This window comes from Heterodontus francisci, chromosome 17 (genome assembly GCF_036365525.1).
Source record: "Heterodontus francisci isolate sHetFra1 chromosome 17, sHetFra1.hap1, whole genome shotgun sequence".
Classification (NCBI taxonomy): domain Eukaryota; kingdom Metazoa; phylum Chordata; class Chondrichthyes; order Heterodontiformes; family Heterodontidae; genus Heterodontus; species Heterodontus francisci.
Window position 1 is genome coordinate 63119623 of NC_090387.1, and position 19585 is coordinate 63139207.

Consider the following 19585-nt stretch of genomic DNA (forward strand, 5'->3'; position numbering starts at 1 on the left):
CTAGACCCTAATCTCTGGAATTCCCTCCCGAAACTTCTCTACCTATCTTTCCTTCTTTTAAGATGCTCCTTAAAACCTACCTCTTTGACCAAGCTTTTAGTCACCTGTTGTAATGGCTCCTTATGTGACACAATATCAAATCTTGTCATCTTGCGCTCCTGTGAAGTAACCGTGGGATATTTGTCTACATTAAAGGTTGGGACAGTTGCACAGTGGTCTAGAAATCCAGAGGCCTGGACTAATGCTCCAGAGACATGAATTCAAATCCCACCACGGCAGCTGGTGGAATTTAAAATTCAAGTAATAAATCTGGAAAAAAGCTAGTCATATTAACAATGATCATGAAACTGCCCGGGTTGTCGTAAAAACCCATCAGCTTCATGAACCTCCTTCAGGAGAGGAAATCTGCCACCTTTATCCGGTCTGGCCTACATATGACTCCAGATCCACAGCAATGTGGTTGACTCTTAACTCCCCTCAAAAATGGACTAGCAAGCCACTCGGTTATATCAAACCGCTACAGAAAGAAAAAGCACTGTGGGTGTACTTACTCCACATGGACAGCATTGGTTCAAGAAGCAGCTCACCACCACTTTCTCAAGGACCATTAGCGATGGGCAATAAATGCTGGCCTTGTCAGCAATGCTCACATCCCAAGAACAAATAAACTAAAAATATACAAATGCTAGTTGTTGCTTGTTATGAAGGTTTGAAGATTTCACAGCCTTGGAAAGATCTGTTTGTGTATCTTCTGAATGCGTAAGTGAAACTGTCTCGAGCTATTGCAGTGACTTTTTCTGTTTCTGCCGACAGGCACAGCAGTAGTGCACGTGGACTTGCTGCCGGGCCCAGCGAAGCATTAACGGAGGATACCGGAGTTGGCAGCGGCTCCGAAGGGAGTCCAGTTCCAATGACGACAGGGAATGAACACTTGGACCAGGTTCTGATTGTGCACTTGAATAACTGCAGCAGGCTTCTATTGGTAAACATCAGTCATATTCTCTCATTATCTGCAGTGTGGTTAGGTACCCATACTGTGGCCATATCTCATAAAATTCTGTATCAAGTAGCTCTTCGCTCATTTATACTGATAAACGGCATAGGCTAAATTTGTGAGGTAGGAGGGTCTGTAAATATGTTCTTAAAGCACAGTTACAGGAGTTTATTCCTGTCTGTGGTGCACTGGGGGAGGGTTGGCAAAAAGGGATAGATGCCTGTTAGAGATCCACGAGATCACCCTGTTGCTGCTTCTATATAAAGTCAGTGGCTGTTCTATTTTTCTGACATGCAGCACAGTGGCGCAGTGGTTAGCACCGCAGCCTCACAGCTCCAGCGACCCGGGTTCAATTCTGGGTACTGCCTGTGTGGAGTTTGCAAGTTCTCCCTGTGTCTGCGTGGGTTTCCTCCGGGTGCTCCGGTTTCCTCCCACATGCCAAAGACTTACGGGTTGATAGGTAAATTGGCCATTATAAATTACCCCTAGGATAGGTGGGGATGTGGTAGGAATATGGAATTAGTGTAGGATTAGTATATAAATGGGTGGTTGATTGTCGGCACAGACTCGGTGGGCCGAAGAGTCTGTTTCAGTGCTGTATCTCTAAACTAAACTAAATAAGTAGAGCAAATTAATGCTTTCCAGGTGGACTGGGGCTAAATTGTACTTTGTTCAACAATTATTTACAAGTCAAAGGAGACCAGGATGTATTTTTTTTTTCTCCTGTGGAAGTTCACATAAGATAATGCAGTTTTGAACCATTAAATTGGTAGCCATCCGGAACTGACATCTTGAACACTGGTGCCTAATTGAGTAGAAGTTTATCGATTGCCTTCCAGAAGGGAGGAGAGTGCAGAGCCTGCTGTGTCGAGTCCATATTCACTCTGACTGGAGAGAAGAGAGTGCAGCAACTACTCTGCGGAGTCTGTATTCACTCTGACTGGAGGGAGGAGAGTGCAGCAACTGCTGTGCGGAGTCCGTATTCACTCTGACTGGAGGGAGGAGAGTGCAGAGCCTGCTGTGCGGAGTCTGTATTCACTCTGACTGGAGGGAAGAGAGTGCAGCAACTGCTGTGCGGAGTCTGTATTCACTCTGACTGGAGGGAAGAGAGTGCAGCAACTACTGTGCGGAGTCTGTATTCACTCTGACTGGAGGGAGGAGAGTGCAGCACCTGCTGTGTGGAGTCCGTATTCACTCTGACTGGAGGGAGGAGAGTGCAGCAACTGCTGTGCGGAGTCTGTATTCACTCTGACTGGAGGGAAGAGAGTGCAGCAACTGCTGTGCGGAGTCCGTATTCACTCTGACTGGAGGGAGGAGAGTGCAGAGCCTGCTGTGCGGAGTCCGTATTCACTCTGACTGGAGGGAGGAGAGTGCAGCAACTGCTGTGTGGAGTCCGTATTCACTCTGACTGGAGGGAGGAGAGTGCAGCAACTGCTGTGCGGAGTCTGTATTCACTCTGACTGGAGGGAGGAGAGTGCAGCAACTGCTGTGCGGAGTCTGTATTCACTCTGACTGGAGGGAGGAGAGTGCAGCAACTGCTGTGCGGAGTCCGTATTCACTCTGACTGGAGGGAGGAGAGTGCAGCAACTGCTGTGCGGAGTCCGTATTCACTCTGACTGGAGGGAGGAGAGTGCAGCAACTGCTGTGCGGAGTCTGTATTCACTCTGACTGGAGGGAGGAGAGTGCAGCAACTACTGTGCGGAGTCTGTATTCACTCTGACTGGAGGGAAGAGAGTGCAGCATCTGCTGTGTGGAGTCTGTATTCACTCTGACTGGAGGGAAGAGAGTGCAGCATCTGCTGTGTGGAGTCCGTATTCACTCTGACTGGAGGGAGGAGAGTGCAGCAACTGCTGTGCGGAGTCCGTATTCACTCTGACTGGAGGGAGGAGAGTGCAGCAACTGCTGTGCGGAGTCTGTATTCACTCTGACTGGAGGGAGGAGAGTGCAGCAACTACTGTGCGGAGTCTGTATTCACTCTGACTGGAGGGAAGAGAGTGCAGCATCTGCTGTGTGGAGTCTGTATTCACTCTGACTGGAGGGAGGAGAGTGCAGCAACTGCTGTGCGGAGTCCGTATTCACTCTGACTGGAGGGAGGAGAGTGCAGCACCTGCTGTGCGGAGTCCGTATTCACTCTGACTGGAGGGAGGAGAGTGCAGCAACTGCTGTGCGGAGTCTGTATTCACTCTGGAGGGAGGAGAGTGCAGCAACTGCTGTGCGGAGTCCATATTCACTCTGACTGGAGGGAGGAGAGTGCAGCAACTGCTGTGCGGAGTCTGTATTCACTCTGGCTGCAATTTGTAAACAAGTGATCCATCTTTCTTTGTTATCCAACAGCAAACCTCTTCATTGTACAATATTAAATTGCATTTCCACAGCATTGTTTATTACGTATACCATTTTTGTTCATTGTTAGCCCCAACTGATTAGTAAAAGGCGGCCAGGGCTGAACAAGTGAATCTGAATGCATTCTCCAATTTGGAGTTGACTTTATTTAACCTTTTGAAACTGTTCTGTAGTACTGTCTTCTGTCAGCAGATGGCACTGGCACACAATCAATTTCACAAGTCATTGCAATACCACCATCTGCGGAGAGTAACCTGCTGCTGCAGAAAATGAAATGGATCAAAAAAAATTAATTTTCATTTCGGTGTGTAGATTGTTTGACTGATCTATAATCAAAACAGTTTTTCTTTGGAATGGATGAGCAAAATGGGGTGATCTGAATTAAGGAAATCCAAGTGAAATATGAGACTGATTCTTACTTGAAAAGTAATAGTGTATTAACGATGGACACCGTAATAACACGCAAAGCCACCAGCAAGCTCAGGCAATTACAAGGTACGTCGTACATTGTGAATCTCCAGAACATTCAGGTCAATTTACACGAGTCTACCATTCGCTTCCCATAAATGGCATCTCGCCCTTTGCCTCCCCGTTATTTTTAAGAACTTGTTGGATTTACATATTAACTGCCCATTAAACATACCACAAAGTTATCTTTGATCATTAAGAAGTGTAAGTGCCTTTTCAAGGACATGATAATTGTTAATGCAATGGCAATCAACCTCTCTGGCCTGGAATGGGAATAATTCTCATTCCTGTAGTCCGTTGTTAAAATTGTTTTTAAATTTTAAATTTTTTTCCCTTTTTCTTTGGGTCCCTTTTTTTTTTCTGCCTTTCTCTTAATCCAGTCTTTCCTTCGTGCTCTCTATATTTTCCTTTCTTTACCTGATCTAACACTAATTCACCCTCCTTCTCTGTCCTTCCTCTGTTCATTCTTGATCCTTAAATCTCATTGGTTTTTGCCCATGAATCACGAAGGTCCCTGCTGCCCTCACTGTGCCATCATCAGCTCACATTTCCACTGCAAAAGGTTTTTCAGCTGAAGGGTGCAAAAAGAAATCTATAATGAGCTGCTCTGCTCTAGCTGGGTCTGGCCCATGATTAAAACTTCACTAATCATGTTTTAATGGGGATTAAATTGGAGTAAAATTTGTCGTCTTGATATCTACTGGTTTTTAGTCCCAATCCCCTGCTCTACTTTGCGTGTCTGCCTTTCCTCTGTGATAGCACTCCTGTCACTGAGTCACAAGTTTGTGGGTTCAAGATCCACTCCAGAGACTTCAGCACATAATCCAGGCTGAAACTCCAGTGCAGTACGAAGGGAGTGTTGCATCATCAGATGTGCCCTTTTTCAGACGAGACATTAAAACTAGAACCTGTCTGTACTCTTGGGTGGATGTAAAAGATCCCATGTCTCTATTTTGAAGAAGAACGAGGGAGTTCTCCCAGTGTCTTGGCCTGTACATATCCCTCAATCTGAATTAATAAAATAGACCATCTCATTGCTGTTTGTGGGAGCTTGCTATGTGCAAATTGGCTGCTGTGTTTGCTACTTAACAACAGTGGCTAAACTCCCAAAGGACTTCATTGACTGTAACGTGCTTTGGCATGTCCTGAGGGTTGTGAAAGATGTGACATAAATGCACATCTGTCTTTGGGCTTCACTTAATCAAAGTTATGTAAAACGTTCATTCTGATCTTTTATTTAAACATGGTGGTTCAGTCAAAGGGGAGTGCAGCATAAAGCTGGTCATGACGTGTACCTAGTCAGTCAGAGGCTGTGTGCTGGGGAGGAATCAGTGTTGTAATGCCTCCTCCACTCTCATTTCCAACAATGTGTGACAAAGTCATGGATTTCTTTGTCACAAAGATTGAGACCATCTGTTCAGGAGCCTCTGCTGCTTCACTTCCTTCCCGTAGCCCTTTGGGACAAACTTAACCAAAATGTTCCCTGCTGCCCTTGCCCTGAACTGATATCTTTCTCCAGATTCTATCCCATCTCCTGCAAAGGTCTTGCCAATCTCATCTTGTCCATGTGACTCCCTTCTCTGCTGACTTGATCCTATTCTGACCAAACTGTTGACCATCCAATTGCTCTTCCTAGGCTCCGTGTTTAGCCAAAGTTATTAACAATTGTCTCCTCAGCTGCTGATTCTCTTCTCCCCCCACCCCCCCCAAAAAAAACTTTAAGTCTGCTGTCTTCATTCCTTTCCTCAAAAAACCTACTTTTGACCCCTGTGTTCCTGCCATCTACTGTCCCATTTCCAAACTTCCTTTCCTGTCCAAAGTCCTTGAACATGTTGCTTGCCAAATCCATGCCCACCTTTCCCATAATTTCATGTTTGAATCCCTCCAATCAGGTTTTTGGTCCAGTCACAGTACTGAAATGGCCCTTGTTAATGTCATAAATGACATCCTATGTGACAGTAACCATGATAAACTATCCCTTCTCATCCTTCTCGGCCTATTAATTAATAAGTAGAGTAACTAAACCGGAGGGAGGAGATTACTGTATTTAGTTAGCATTTAATATTTATAGCAGAAATCTAGCACTAGGGACTATATAGTTAATTGTAACATAATTTAGTAAGGATTTAATAAGTATTTTAAATTAATTTATTAATTAGTGCTAGAAATGTGAGTTAGAGGGGTAAAGTGCTTCACCTGTGAGATGTGGGAGGTCCGTGATGCTTCCAGCGTTCCGGACGACTACATCTGCAGGAAGTGTACCCAGTTGCAGCTCCTCACAGACCGCGTAGATTGGTTGGAGCAGCAACTGGATGTACTTAGGAGCATGCAGGTGGCAGAAAGCATCATAGACAGGAGTTTTAGAGTAGTGGTTACACCCAAGGTGCAGGCAGATAGATGGGTGACCGCTAGAAGGGGCAGGCAGTCAGTGCAGGAATCCTCTGTGGCTATCCCCCTCTCTAACAAGTATACCGTTTTGGATACTGTTGGGGGGGATGGCCTATCAGGGGAAAACAGCAGTAGCCAGAGCAGTGGCACCACGGCTGGCACTGTTGTTCAGCAGGGAGGGACAAAGCACAGAAGAGCAATAGTTATAGGGGACTCTTTAGTCAGGGGCACAGATAGGCGCTTCTGTGGACGTGAAAGAGACTCCAGGATGGTATGTTGCCTCCTTGGTGCCAGGGTCAAGGATGTCTCTGAACGGACAGGGGGCATTCTGAAGGGGGAGGGTGAATAGTCAGAGGTTGTGGTGCACATCGGTACCAACGACATAGGCAGGAAGAGTGACAAGGTCCTGCAGGGGGAGTTTAGGGGGTTAGGTAGTAAGTTAAAAGACAGGACCTCTAGGATTGTAATCTTGGGATTACTCCCTGTACCACGTGCCAGTGAGGCTAGAAATAGGAAGATAGTGCAGCTAAACACGTGGCTGAACAGCTGGTGTAGGAGGGAGGGTTTCGGATATCTGGATCATTGGGATCTCTTCCGGGACAGATGGGACCTGTACAAAAAGGATGGGTTGCATCTAAACTGGAGGGGCACAAATATCCTGGCTGCGAGGTTTGCTAGCGTCACTTGGGAGGGTTTAAACTAGTGTGGCCGGGTGGGGGGTGGGAACCAGAGCAGTAGGACAGCAGGTGAAATAACTGAGGGGGAACTAGTAAATAAGGCCAGTAAAACTAAGAGGAAGAGCAAGCAGGGAGATGTTGCTGAGCACAGCGGGACTGGTGGTCTGAAGTGCATTTGTTTCAATGCGAGAAGTATAACAGGTAAGGCAGATGAACGTAGAGCTTGGATTAGTACTTGGAACTATGATGTTGTTGCTGTTACAGAGACTTGGTTGAGGGAAGGACAGGATTGGCAGCTAAATGTTCCAGGATTTAGAAGCTTCAGGCAGGATAGAGGGGGATGTAAAAGGGGTGGGGGAGTTGCATTACTGGTTAAGGAGAATATCACAGCTGTACTGCGGGAGGACGCCTTGGAGAGGTCGTGCAGCGAGGCAATATGGTGGAGCTCAGGAATAGGAAGGGTGCAGTCACGATGCTGGGGGTTTACTACAGGCCTCCCAACAGCCAGCGGGAGGTAGAGGAGCAGATATGTAGACAGATTTTGGAAAGATGTAAAGGTAACAGGGTTGTAGTGGTGGGTGATTTTAACTTCCCCTATATTGACTGGGACTCACTTAGTGCTAGGGGCTTGAATGGGGCAGAATTTGTAAGGAGCATCCAGGAGAGCTTCTTGAAACAATATGTAGATAGTCCAACTAGGGATGGGGCCATTCTGGACCTGGTATTGGGGAATGAGCCCGGCCAGGTGGTGGAAGTTTCAGTAGAGGAGCATTTCGGGAACAGTGGCCATAATTCCATAAGTTTTAAGGTACTTGTGGATAACGATAAGAGTAGTCCCCGGGTGAAGGTGTTAAATTGGGGGAAGGCTAATTATAACAATATTGGGCAGGAACTGACAAATTTAGATCGGGGGCGGCTGTTTGAGGGTAAATCAACATCTGACATGTGAGAGTCTTTCAAACGTCAGTTGATTAGAATCGGCATGTTCCTGTGAGGAAGAAGGATAAGTTTGGCAAGCTTCGGGAACCTTGGATAACGAGGGATATTGTGAGCCGAGTCAAAAAGAAAAAGGAACATTCGTAGGGGCTAGAAGGCTAGGAACAGACGAATCCCTTGAATATAAAGAAAGTAGGAAGAAACTTAAGCAAGGAGTCAGGAGGGCTAAAAGGGGTCATGAAAAGTCATTGGCAAACAGGATTAAGGAGAATCCCAAGGCTTTTTATACATATATAAAGAGCAAGAGGGTAACCAGGGAAAGGGTTGGCCCACTCAAGGACAGAGGAGGGAATCTATGCGTGGAGCCAGAGAAAATGGGCGAGGTACTAAATGAGTACTTTGCATCAGTATTCACCAAAGAGAAACGACTTGGTGGATGATGAGTCGAGGGAAGGGAGTGTAGATAATCTGGGTCATGTCGTTATCAAAAAGGAGGAGGTGTTGGGTGTCTTGCAAAGCATTAAGGTAGATAAGTCCCCAGGGCCTGATGGGATCTACCCTGGAATACTGAGGGAGGCAAGGGAGGAAATTGCTGGGGCCTTGACAGAAATCTTTGTATCCTCATTGGCTGCAGGTGAGGTCCCAGTGGACTGGAGAATAGCCAATGATGTTCCTTTGTTTAAGAAGGGTAGCAAGGATAATCCAGGAAATTATAGGCCGGTGAGCCTTACGTCAGTGGTAGGGAAATTGTTAGATGGGATTCTTCGGGACAGGATTTACTCCCGTTTGGAAACAAATGAACTTATTAGCGAGAGGCAGCATGGTTTTGGGAAGGGGAGCTCGTGTCTCACTAACTTGATTGAGTTTTTTGAGGAAGTGACGAAGATGATTGATGAAGGAAGGTCAGTGGATGTTGTCTATATGGACTTCAGTAAGACCTTTGACAAGGTCCCTCATGGCAGACTGGTACAAAAGGTGAAGTCACACGGGATCAGAGGTGAGCTGGCAAGATGGATACAGAACTGGCTCGGTCATAGAAGACAGAGGGTAGCAGTGGAAGGGTGCTTTCCTGAATGGAGGGATGTGACTAGTGGTGTTCCGCAGGGATCAATGCTGGGACCTTTGCTGTTTGTAGTATATATAAATGATTCGGAGGAAAATGTAGCTGGTCTGATTTGTAAGTTTGCGGACGACACAAAGGTTGGTGGAGTTGCGGATAGTGATGAGGATTGTCAGAGGATACAGCAGGATATAGATCAGTTGGAGACTTGGGCGGAGAAATGGCAGATGGAGTTTAATGTGGACAAATGTGAGGTAATGCATTTTAGAAAATCTAATACAGGTGGGAAGTATACAGTAAATGGCAGAACCCTTCGGTGTATTGACAGGCAGAGAGATCTAGGCGTACAGGTCCACAGGTTACTGAAAGTGGCAACGCAGGTGGATAAGGTAGTCAAGAAGGCATACGGCATGCTTGCCTTCATCGGTCGGGCATAGAGTATAAAAATTGGCAAGTCATGCTGCAGCTGTACAGAACTTTAGTTAGGCCACACTTGGAATATTGCGTGCAATTCTGGTCGCCACACTACCAGAAGGACGTGGAGGCTTTGGAGAGGGTACAGAAGGTTTACCTGGATGTTGCCTGGTCTGGAGGGCATTGGCTATGAGGAGAGGTTGGATAAACTCGGATTGTTTTCACTGGAACGACGGAGGTGGAGGGGCGACATGATAGAGGTTTACAAAGTTATGAGTGGCATGGACAGAGTGGATAGTCAGAAGCTTTTTCCCAGGGTGGAAGAGTCAGTTACTAGGGGACATAGGTTTAAGGTGCGAGGGGCAAAGTTTAGAGGGGATGTGCGAGGCAAGTTCTTTACACTGAGGGTGGTGAGTGCCTGGAACCTGCTGCCGGGGGAGGTGGTGGAAGCAGGTACGATAGCGACATTTAAGAGGCATCTTGACAAATACATGAAATGGATGGGAATAGAGGGATACGGTCCCCGGAAGTGCAGAAGGTGTTAGTTTAGACAGGCATCAAGATCGGCGCAGGCTTGGAGGGCCGAATGGCCTGTTCCTGTGCTGTACTGTTCTTTGTTCTATCTACAGCCTTCAACACAGTTGACCCCACTATCCTCCTCCAGAGCCTCTGCTCTGTTGTCCAGCTGGGTGGGACACCCTAGCTTGATTTCGTTCTTATCTAATCAGAGCCAGAGAATTACATGCAATGGCTTCTGTTTGAACCCTTGCACTGTTAACTCTGAAATCTTTCTATTTCCCATCTGCATGCTACCCCTTGATGATATCATTGGAAAGAAACATCAGGGTCCACATGTATGTTGATGACACTCACCTCTTTGTATCCTTCAACTGTCTCTGGTCACACAGCATGTCTGACATTTAATGTCAGTTGAGCAGAGATTTCCTCCAACTAAGTATTGGGAAGACTGAAGCCACGGTCCTTGGTTCCTGCCACAAACCACTGTTCCCTGTCCACTGTTCCCATTCCTGACAACCTTGCAGTTGTGTTTGACCTCATCCATGCCTTTGTCACCTCTCGACTTGTCTATTCTAATGCTGTCCTAGCCAGCCTCCCATCTTCCACCCTATATAAACTTATAATCATCCAAAACTCTACTGCCTGTATCTTAACTCTCACCAAATATCATTCATTCAACACCTCTGTGTTTACTGACCTACACTGGCTTCCCATCTGACAATTCCTAATTTTAAAATCTTCATCCTTTTTCAAATCTCTCCATGGCCTCACTCTCCCTATCTCTGTAATCTCATCCAGCCCCAAGAGCCTTTGCGATCTCTGGTCACTTACACATCCCTGATTTGAATTGCTCCATTATTGGCCATGCTTTCAGCTGCCTTGGCCCCAAGCTTTGGAGTTTCCGTCCCTAAACCTCTCCAACTCTCTCTCCTTTCTTAAGGTGCTCTTTAAAACCTACCTTTATGATCAAACTTTTGGTCATCTGCCATGATATTGCCTTCTGTGGCTCGGTGTCAACTATTTTTATCGATGCCTTCTTGTTAAGCACCTTGAATGAGCTATATAAATGTAAGTAGTTGCATCCTTTCTTTATATCAACACCAATATTTCATGTTGCAGCAACTGGGTATCTATGGACCACTGCGATGCCGGGAGATCTACGCACTGGACAAGCTTCTGAGAGAGGCCCATGTTCTGGAGGTAGTCTCCAGACTTAGTGAGGACAAATCTGGGAACATAAGCACTGCTGAGGAGGGTGAGTGGACCGTCCCAAATGAAACATCACCCGACAGTAATATGCTGGTTCTTTAGAGACCATTCCTGGTCCACACCATCTGATTCCCTTTCACAGTTGTGAGGGAGAAAGGAAAATGTGTAGTAATAACTGCTAGTTGATAGCATTCTCACTTTTGAGTCAGGCGGTTGAGAATTCAAGTCTTACTCCAGAGACTTGAGCACAAAAATATAGGCTGCCACTGTGCAGAACTCCCTCAGTACTGCACTGTCGGAAGCACCATCTTTTGGATGAGATGTTAAACCAAGGCCCTGTCTACCCCCTTGGATGGGCATAAAAGATCCCATGGCATTGTTTCGAAGAGGAGCAGGGGAGTTCTCGCTGGTGGCCTGGCCAATATTCATATCTCAGTTCATGTCTAAAACAGATTGTCTGCTCATTGTCCTGCTGCTGTTTGTGGGAGCTTGCTGTGCACAAATTGGCTGCCACCTTTCCTACATTACAACAGTGACTACACTTCAAAAGTGTTTAGTTGGTTGTAAAGTGCTTTGGGGCGTCCTGAAGTCATGAAAGGTGCTATGCAAATTTATTTCTGTCTGTCTTATCAAAATGACTTGAGTAACCGCACTGATCCCTAAATTAATTGGGCAAGTTTGGGCAGATGAACTGTTCTTTGCATGCTGAGCTTTGCTTGACTGATGGCAGCAGTGGTTGTACAATATCCACAGGAGATGGACCTAGTGGATGGAAACAAAAGTATTCATTATAACTAAACTAGCTTTCCAGAAGCTGAATGTTTCACTGCAAATCTGTCCCATACCTTCATGGGAGGGACAAGTTGTTTTTTGTTTTGTTTTTTAAAACTTTAGAACTTGAAGTTGGTGTTTATGTTGTCTGTCTTGTTTTTTTTTTTTGAAACGTACTTCCCTTCAGTCATGCCACTGCTGAAAGATAAAACGGTTTTTTCATTCTGGACACACTGCACCGAGAGCCCGAACCTGTACAGTGCCACAGTCGACAATGTTCTGCAGAAGCTGAGCTTGAGTTTTGGGAGCAGAGTGAACGAGCACTACTCTGGCCCAGCAGAAGCAGGTGAGTGGCCACGTTCAACTTTTATGTGAGGATATCTTTGCTGGAGAAACAAATAATATCAAGCTTTTGATGTATTTAGAGCAAAATCTATAATAAGCTTTTGATAAGACCTTTGATAAGATACTGGAATCGGGACAAGTAGCAGAATGGATAGCAAGCTGGCTAAAATGCAGCAAACGGAGAGTAATGGTTAAGGGCAGCTACACAGATTGGTAAAAGGTGGGAAGTGGTGTTCCACAAGGATCAGTGCTGAGACCACTGTTCACCATTTATATGAATGATTTGAACTCTGGAATCGGTGTACAATTTCTAAATTTGTAGATGACTCCAAATTGGGCGTAGGGTTAAGACAAAGAAGAGGGCATTAATAAATTTGGGAATGGTTGTGCAATTGGCAAATTAATTTCAATATAAATAAGTGTGAGATTTTGGTTCATTTTGGTCACAAGAATACAGAGGCCACAGGTTGCTTGGCTAATAAGAGTCTAAATGGGATAGAGGAGCAAAGGGATGCAAGGACTTGCAATCACTAAAAGTAGCAATACAGGTTGATAAGGCCATTTAAAAAAAAAAAGCCAACCAAACGCTGGGGTTCATTTCTGGAGGGGTAGATTTGAAAAGCAATAGTTATGTGAAACTTGTTACGAGCCTTGGTTAGACCACACTTGGTATACTGTACACAGTTCTGGTCTCCATATTATAAAAAGGTTACAGATGCAGCGAAAAAGGTGCAAAAAAGATTCATAAGGATAATACCAGAACTGAGAGGATATACTGAGCAGGCTGGGAATCTATTCACTAGAAAAGAGAAGGCTGAGGAGTGGCCTGATAAAGGTCTTTATAATAATGAAAGAGTTTGATAGGGTAGACGTAGAGAAAATGCTTTCATTTGTGGAGGAATCAAAAACTAGAGTTCATAAATATAAGAAACAAAGAATAGTACAGCACAGGAACAGGCAATTCGGCCCTCCAAGCCTGCACCGATCGTGATGCCTGCCTAAACTAACACCTTCTGCACTTCCGGGGCCCATATCCTTCTATTCCCTTCCTATTCATGTATTTGTCAAGATGTCTCTTAAACGTAGCTATCGTATCTGCTTCCACCATCTCCCCTGGCAGCAAGTTCCAGGCACTCACCACCCTCTGTGTAAAAAGCTTGCCTCGCACATCCCCTCTAAACTTTTCCTCTCGCACCTTAAACCTATGTCCCCTAGTAACTGACTCTTCCACCCTGGGAAAAAGCTTCTGATTATCCACTCTGTCCATGCCGCTCATAACTTTGTAAACCTCTATCATGTCGCCCCTCCACCTCAGTCGTTCCAGTGAAAACAATCCGAGTTTTTCCAACCTCTCCTCATAGCTAATACCCTCCAGACCAGGCAACAGTCTGGTAAACCTCTTCTGTACCCTCTCCAAAGCCTCCATGACCTTCTGGTAGTGTGGCGACCAGAATTGCACACAATATTCCAAGTGTGGCCTAACTAAGGTTCTGTACAGCTGCAGCATGACTTGCCAATGTTTATACTCTATGCCCCGACCGATGAAGGCAAGCATGCTGTATGCCTTCTTGACTACCTTATCCACCTGCGTTGCCACTTTCAGTGACCTGTGGACCTGTACGCCTAGATCTCTCTGCCTGTCAATACTCCTAAGTGTTCTGCCATTTACTGTATACCTCCCACCTGCATTAGACCTTCCAAAATGCATTACCTCACATTTGTCCGGATTAAACTCCACCTGCCATTTCTCAGCACAAGTCTCCAACCGATCTATATCCTGCTGTATCCTCTGACAATCTTCATCATTATCCGCAACTCCATCAACCTTTGTGTCGTCCGCAAACTTACAAATCAGACCAGCTACATTTTCCTCCAAATCATTTATATATACTACAAACAGCAAAGGTCCCAGCACTGATTCCTGCGGAACACCACTAGTCACATCCCTCCATTCAGAAAAACACCCATCCACTGATACCCTCTGTCTTCTATGACCGAGCCAGTTCTGTATCCATCTTGCCAGCTCACCTCTGATCCCGTGACTTCACCTTTTGTACCAGTCTGCCATGCGGGACCCTGTCAAAGGCTTTACTAAAGTTCATATAGACAACATCCACCGCCCTTCCTAATAGTCACTAATAAATTCAATAGGGAATTCGGGCAGAATCCTGGCTGGTGGCCAAGGGAGTGGTAAGAATGTGAAACTTGATATCACAAGGAGTTGCGGCAAATAGTGTAGATAAATTTGAGGGGATGCTAGATTAGTACATGAGGGAGAAAGGAATGGAGAGATCATCCTGATAGAGTTAGATGAAAAGGTGTGGGAGGAAGCTCGTGTGGACGTAAACACCAACATGGACCATTTGGGCTGAATGGCTTGTTTCTGTGCCATAGACTTGATGTAACTCAAAATCTGTTTTAGCCTAGTTGTAGATGGAAGGATTTGAGAAGGGAACGTAAGAAATACCACAGTCCATCTCGTACCATTCTGGTCGTCACAAGTTACAACTAATAGCAATCGATCTATCGATTAGTCTACAACAGAGCTAGACATCATAGAAATCAGAGAAAATGTAAGACACAGAAGGAGGCCATTTGCCCCATCATCTCTCTGCCGGTCGATGAAGAGCTACCCAGCCGAATCCCACCTTCCTACACTAGGTTCATAGCCCTGCAGGTCATGGCTCTTCAAGTAGTCATCCAAGTACTTTTAAATGTGGTGAGAGTTACTGGGCTGGATTTTAAGATCCCGCCGCCGATTTCAGCAGCGAGCTCACGCATGCGGCTCATTTAAATAGCCAGGGCGGCCTGCTCACCCACCTAATCTCGTGGGGTGGGGGAGGGGTCTGTCCATCCCCAGCAATGGCATCAACTACCTGTGCGCAGGTACTGACGCCATTTTTGAAGGGCAGCCAGCCCTGCTGGCAGATTTAAAATTTGTAGAACTACAACCCCCAAAGTTCTCAAATAAATTTCTAATGCCGCTTTCCCACCCCCAATAACAATTACATTAACTAGTTGCCCTTTTCCCCCCTCCCAAAAAAAACACTTACTTTTAAATCTGATCTCGCCCCCCCCACCCCCGTAGACTGCACAAGGTTTAAAGTTCACCCCTTCCCACCATCCCCTGCACCCTTATATTTTTTACTTGACCCCCCCCCCCCCCCCACACTGAAAATATTCACTCATTCCCCACCGCCCCTCCCCGCCAGTGTCATGCCGGCTTTCCCCGAACGGGGAATTGAAGGCGCGGGAATGCCAGCCGCTGTGCCAAAGATTGCTGCAGGCCCAGAAGATTGAAGGTAAGTTCATTTAAATTGATGCATGTCAATTTAAATATTGAAATCAAGGTCCCATTGCCCTACAGGGGAGGGGGGTTGCCGCCACGGAGCCTTGCCGCTGTCGGGAGGATCTTGCCCAGTCCTTGCGGCGTCTGCCTCCGTGGCAGACCACTGTTGGACCCATTTCTCGGCCCCCTCCCCCCTCCACGGAGCCCAACGTCGAGAGCTTGGTAATATCCAGCCCCCTGCCTCTACCACCATTTCAGGCAGAAAGTTCCAGGTTTCCACCACCCCATTTCCTCATCTCCCCTTCTACCAACTACTTTAAATCTATGCCTCCCAGTTTTTGACCCCTCTGCTAAGTTAAATAGGTCATCCCTGTTCTCTGCCCCTCATAATTTTATACGCCTCAATTAAGTCACCCCTCAGCCTCTTCTGTTTCAAGGGAAACAACCCCAGCCTATCAAATCTTTCATTATAGCTAACATTTTCTAGTACTGTCAACATCCTTTTAAATCTCCTCTGCACTTTCTCCAGTACAATTACATCTTTCCTGTAATGTGGTGACCAGAACTGTACACAGTACTCTAGCTGTGGTCTGACTAATGCTGTATACAGTTCCAGCATAACCACTGCTCTTATATTCTATGCCTCAGCTAATAAAAGAAACCATGCCGTATGCCTTCTTGACCACCTTATCAATCTGTCCTGCTACCTTTAAGGATCTGAGGACATGCAGTCCAAGGTCCCTCTGTCCCTCAACACTACTGAGTATCCTCCCATTTATTGTATATTCTCTTCCTTGTTGCCCCTTCCAAAATGCATTACCTCACACTTCTCTGGATAGAATTCCATTTTCCACTTTTCTGCCAACCAACCAGACCATCTATATTTTTCTGCGTCTAAAGCTTTCCTCCTTGCTAATTTTTGTATCACTTCCAAACTTCTTTATCATAAGTCTATATCATTAATACAAACTACAAAAAGCAAGGGACCAAGTACTGGGCCCTGTGGAAACCCCACTGCTAACTGTCTTCCAATCACAAAAACACCTGTCAACTATTACCCTTTGCTTCCTGCCACTAAGCCAATTTTGAATCCAATTTGCCATTCTCCCTTGGATCCCAAGGACTTCTACTTTTTTGACCAGGCGGCCAAGTGGGGCCTTGTCAAAAGCCTTGCTAAAATCCATGTAGACCACATCCACATCACTGACCTCATCAACTCTACTTATCACTTCCCCAAAAAATTCAGTCAAGTTAGTCAGACATGACCCTCCCTTAACAAATCCATGTTGACCCTCCTTGATTAATCTATGCCTTTCCAAATGAAGGTTTATACTGTCCCTCTGACCTGATTCCAATAGTTTACCCACAACTAAAGTTAAGCTAACTGGCCGATAATTACTCAGATCATCCCTTTCTCCCTTTTTAAGCAACAGTACAACTTTGGAAGTGATCCAATTCTCAAGATCAAGTCAGAGGCTGGGAATTCTGTGGTGAGTAACCCACCTCCTGACTCCCCAAAGCCTGTCCACCATCTACAAGGCTGAAGTCCGGAGTGATGGAATACTCTGCACTTGCCTGGACAATTACATCTTTCCAGTAATGTGGTGACCAGAACTGTACACAGTACTCTAGCTGTGGTCTGACTAATGCTGTATACAGTTCCAGCATAACCACTGCTCTTATGCAGCTCCAACACCACACATGAGGCTCGGCACCATCCAGGACAAAGCAGCACGCTTGATTGGCACCCCTTCCATCACCGTAAACATTCATTTCCTCCACCTCTGACGCACAGTGGCAGCAGTGTGTACAATCTACAAGATGCACTGCAGCAACTCACCACGCCTCCTTCAACAACACCTTCCAAACCCGCGACCTTTACTACCTAGAAGGACAGAGGCAGCAGATGCATGGGAACACCACCATTTGCAAGTTCCTCTCCAAGCCACACACCATCCTAACTTGGAAATATATCACTGTTCCTTCACTGTCGCTGGGTCAAAATCCTGGAACTCCCTTCCTAACAGCACTGTGGGTGTATCCGCGCCCCAAGGACTGCAGCAGTTCAAGAAGGCAGCTCACCACTACCTTCTCAGGGCAGTTAGGGATGGGCAACAAATGCTGGCTTTGCCGGTGACACCCACATCCTATGAAACGTATTTTTAAAAAAACAAGTGGACAGTGGCACAATCCTGCAGATACAAGTGAGGATAATCTGCTTTATATGCTGTCTGATACATCTCAGACTCAGATGTTTTATGTCCTGAATGTTCGATTGTGCAGTACCGCTGAACTCAAACTAAATAGGGCTTGCCATTTGGACAATTTATTACACTCTGAAAATTGAACTAAGTCCCCTATGATGAATTTAAATGTAAAGTGATTTTTAAAAGCATGTGGAAATAAATGTATTTAACATTTTAGTTTAGACTCTGGCAAATGTCGGTGATGCTCCAGATAGTGGCATTTATACTGCGTGCAGACTATAATCATTCATTTAGTAAAACAGTCAGATATTTAATCTGCTTTTTCTTTCAGTTTTTATTAAACTAGTGGAAAGGTTTTTGGACAGAACATTGCCAAAACGTGCCCGAAGTGGAAATGTGGAACTGCTGACGATCTTCCAATACTTGAGTCACATTGAGGAGAAGAGCGTGCCCTCCTTACCTTCTTATATCATGGAGCTGGCAGATGAAGGTACCTTTCTACTGTTCTTTAACATTTCTTAAACAGCAGCCTCACACCTAACTCCAACCTCCGGTTTACAATCCCCTCCCTTTCCTTGCTTCTCCCTGTCTATTTGAACTATGTTCTGGTTTTATTTCTCTCTATCAAGCACCATTGAGTAAGATTCTGCCAGCATCACTCACTAGGTGGCAGCCTTGAGGTCAGTGGAGGGATAATGGGTGCTGTGAATTGGCATCATGCCCACGGGAAGCCTTCCTGTAGCAGCACTCTGTACTGCCTGGTCTGATTCCTTCCATTACAGCAGACTGGTGTTGGCGTGTGACTATCAACCATCCAATCAAACCAGCCATTTAGGCTGTTTCACACAGGATCCTGTTAGCCAAGGCAAGCACGCTGTTGTCCTGCAGGAAGCCATCAGCTCAGAAAAATGTCTCAATACTGGAATAATTTCCATGTTTTATGCAAATTGGTGAATGTTCCAGTATGGGTTGCTTTTTTAAAAATGGTTGTTTAGCCCTGGTTTTATCAAATCTTTGGATGAATCTCTGTTTGTATGTGGTCTGCGTGCTTGCCTTTCCGTGTGTGTGTGTGTGTGTGTGTGTGTGTGTGTGTGTGATTCACACACGTGCGCGCACTCATGAGTTTGTGATCCACTTATTTGTGGATACGTGTATGGCATTTGGCTTTAGCACCTCTGGATTAGGCGAGGGATTTTCTTTCCCTGCCCCCAGCCCTACTTGGAAACTACCTCTCCTATTTGGAGTGCATGTAATGATGTGGGGGGAGGACAAGTTTAGGTTCAGCTGTCAGATAACCACTTGACATCTCCTGTCCTGTTGCAAACATGATAAATAGCCACTCAAGTCAAATAACTAAGGCTGACTGAGGTCTGTGGAACTGTAACCAAGCAAAATGGAGGGGGCATGCCTTCAGGAGGGGAGAGCATAACATTGGAGTGACAAAATTATTTTATCTTCACATATCTAAAACCGTTAGGCCCTGACACAGTGCCATGTTGTCTGTTTACTATGGAGAGAGTAGAAATGTTCATGAATATTTTGTGATTTGTTTTCCACCCCACCCCACCCCCGCACTTTCCATGCCTTCAGTATTCCTAGTTCAGAATCTGCAGTCCTCTGATAGGGACGTGGTACTGAAGACTCTGAAACATCTCTCGGGGGCCCAGCTCCAGAAGGACGGACTGAAAGCCGTGGGCCTGCTTCTGTTGGAGGAGAACACTAAAATCTGTAACACTGCTGCCTCTGTGCTGAAAAACCTGGCAGAAGACTCCAAATTCCGAGAAAAGGTTGGTAGCAAAGGGTCTGTAAATACATTTGCTTCCCTTGCAGCTAACTTGGCTGACCCAGCCAGCAACTCCTAGTATCTGTACAGGGGTAGAGAGAGATCAAGGCCTGGAGCTTAGACACTCCTTGTAAATTAGGAACCCGTTAACTTAACGTGTAATCTTTTCTTGTACGCTGAAT

The 19585-nt window shown here is 45.7% G+C and overlaps 1 protein-coding gene and 1 long non-coding RNA gene across 5 annotated transcripts in view; one reads left to right on the forward strand and one right to left on the reverse strand.

Moving 5' to 3' along the window:
* The window catches only part of ripor1 (RHO family interacting cell polarization regulator 1), a 346423-nt gene that overhangs the window by 320454 nt on the left and 6384 nt on the right, over positions 1-19585 (forward strand). For all 4 annotated transcript variants that reach the window (XM_068049514.1, XM_068049515.1, XM_068049512.1 and 1 more), the window contains 5 exons: positions 814-982; positions 10919-11054; positions 11967-12125; positions 17952-18110; positions 19211-19407. In XM_068049514.1, coding sequence (XP_067905615.1) covers positions 814-982; positions 10919-11054; positions 11967-12125; positions 17952-18110; positions 19211-19407 — 820 coding nt within the window. The remainder of the gene's footprint in view (positions 1-813; positions 983-10918; positions 11055-11966; positions 12126-17951; positions 18111-19210; positions 19408-19585) is intronic.
* Positions 1-19585, reverse strand: part of LOC137378965 (uncharacterized) — a 63048-nt gene that overhangs the window by 2616 nt on the left and 40847 nt on the right. The gene's annotated exons all lie outside the window — the stretch shown is intronic.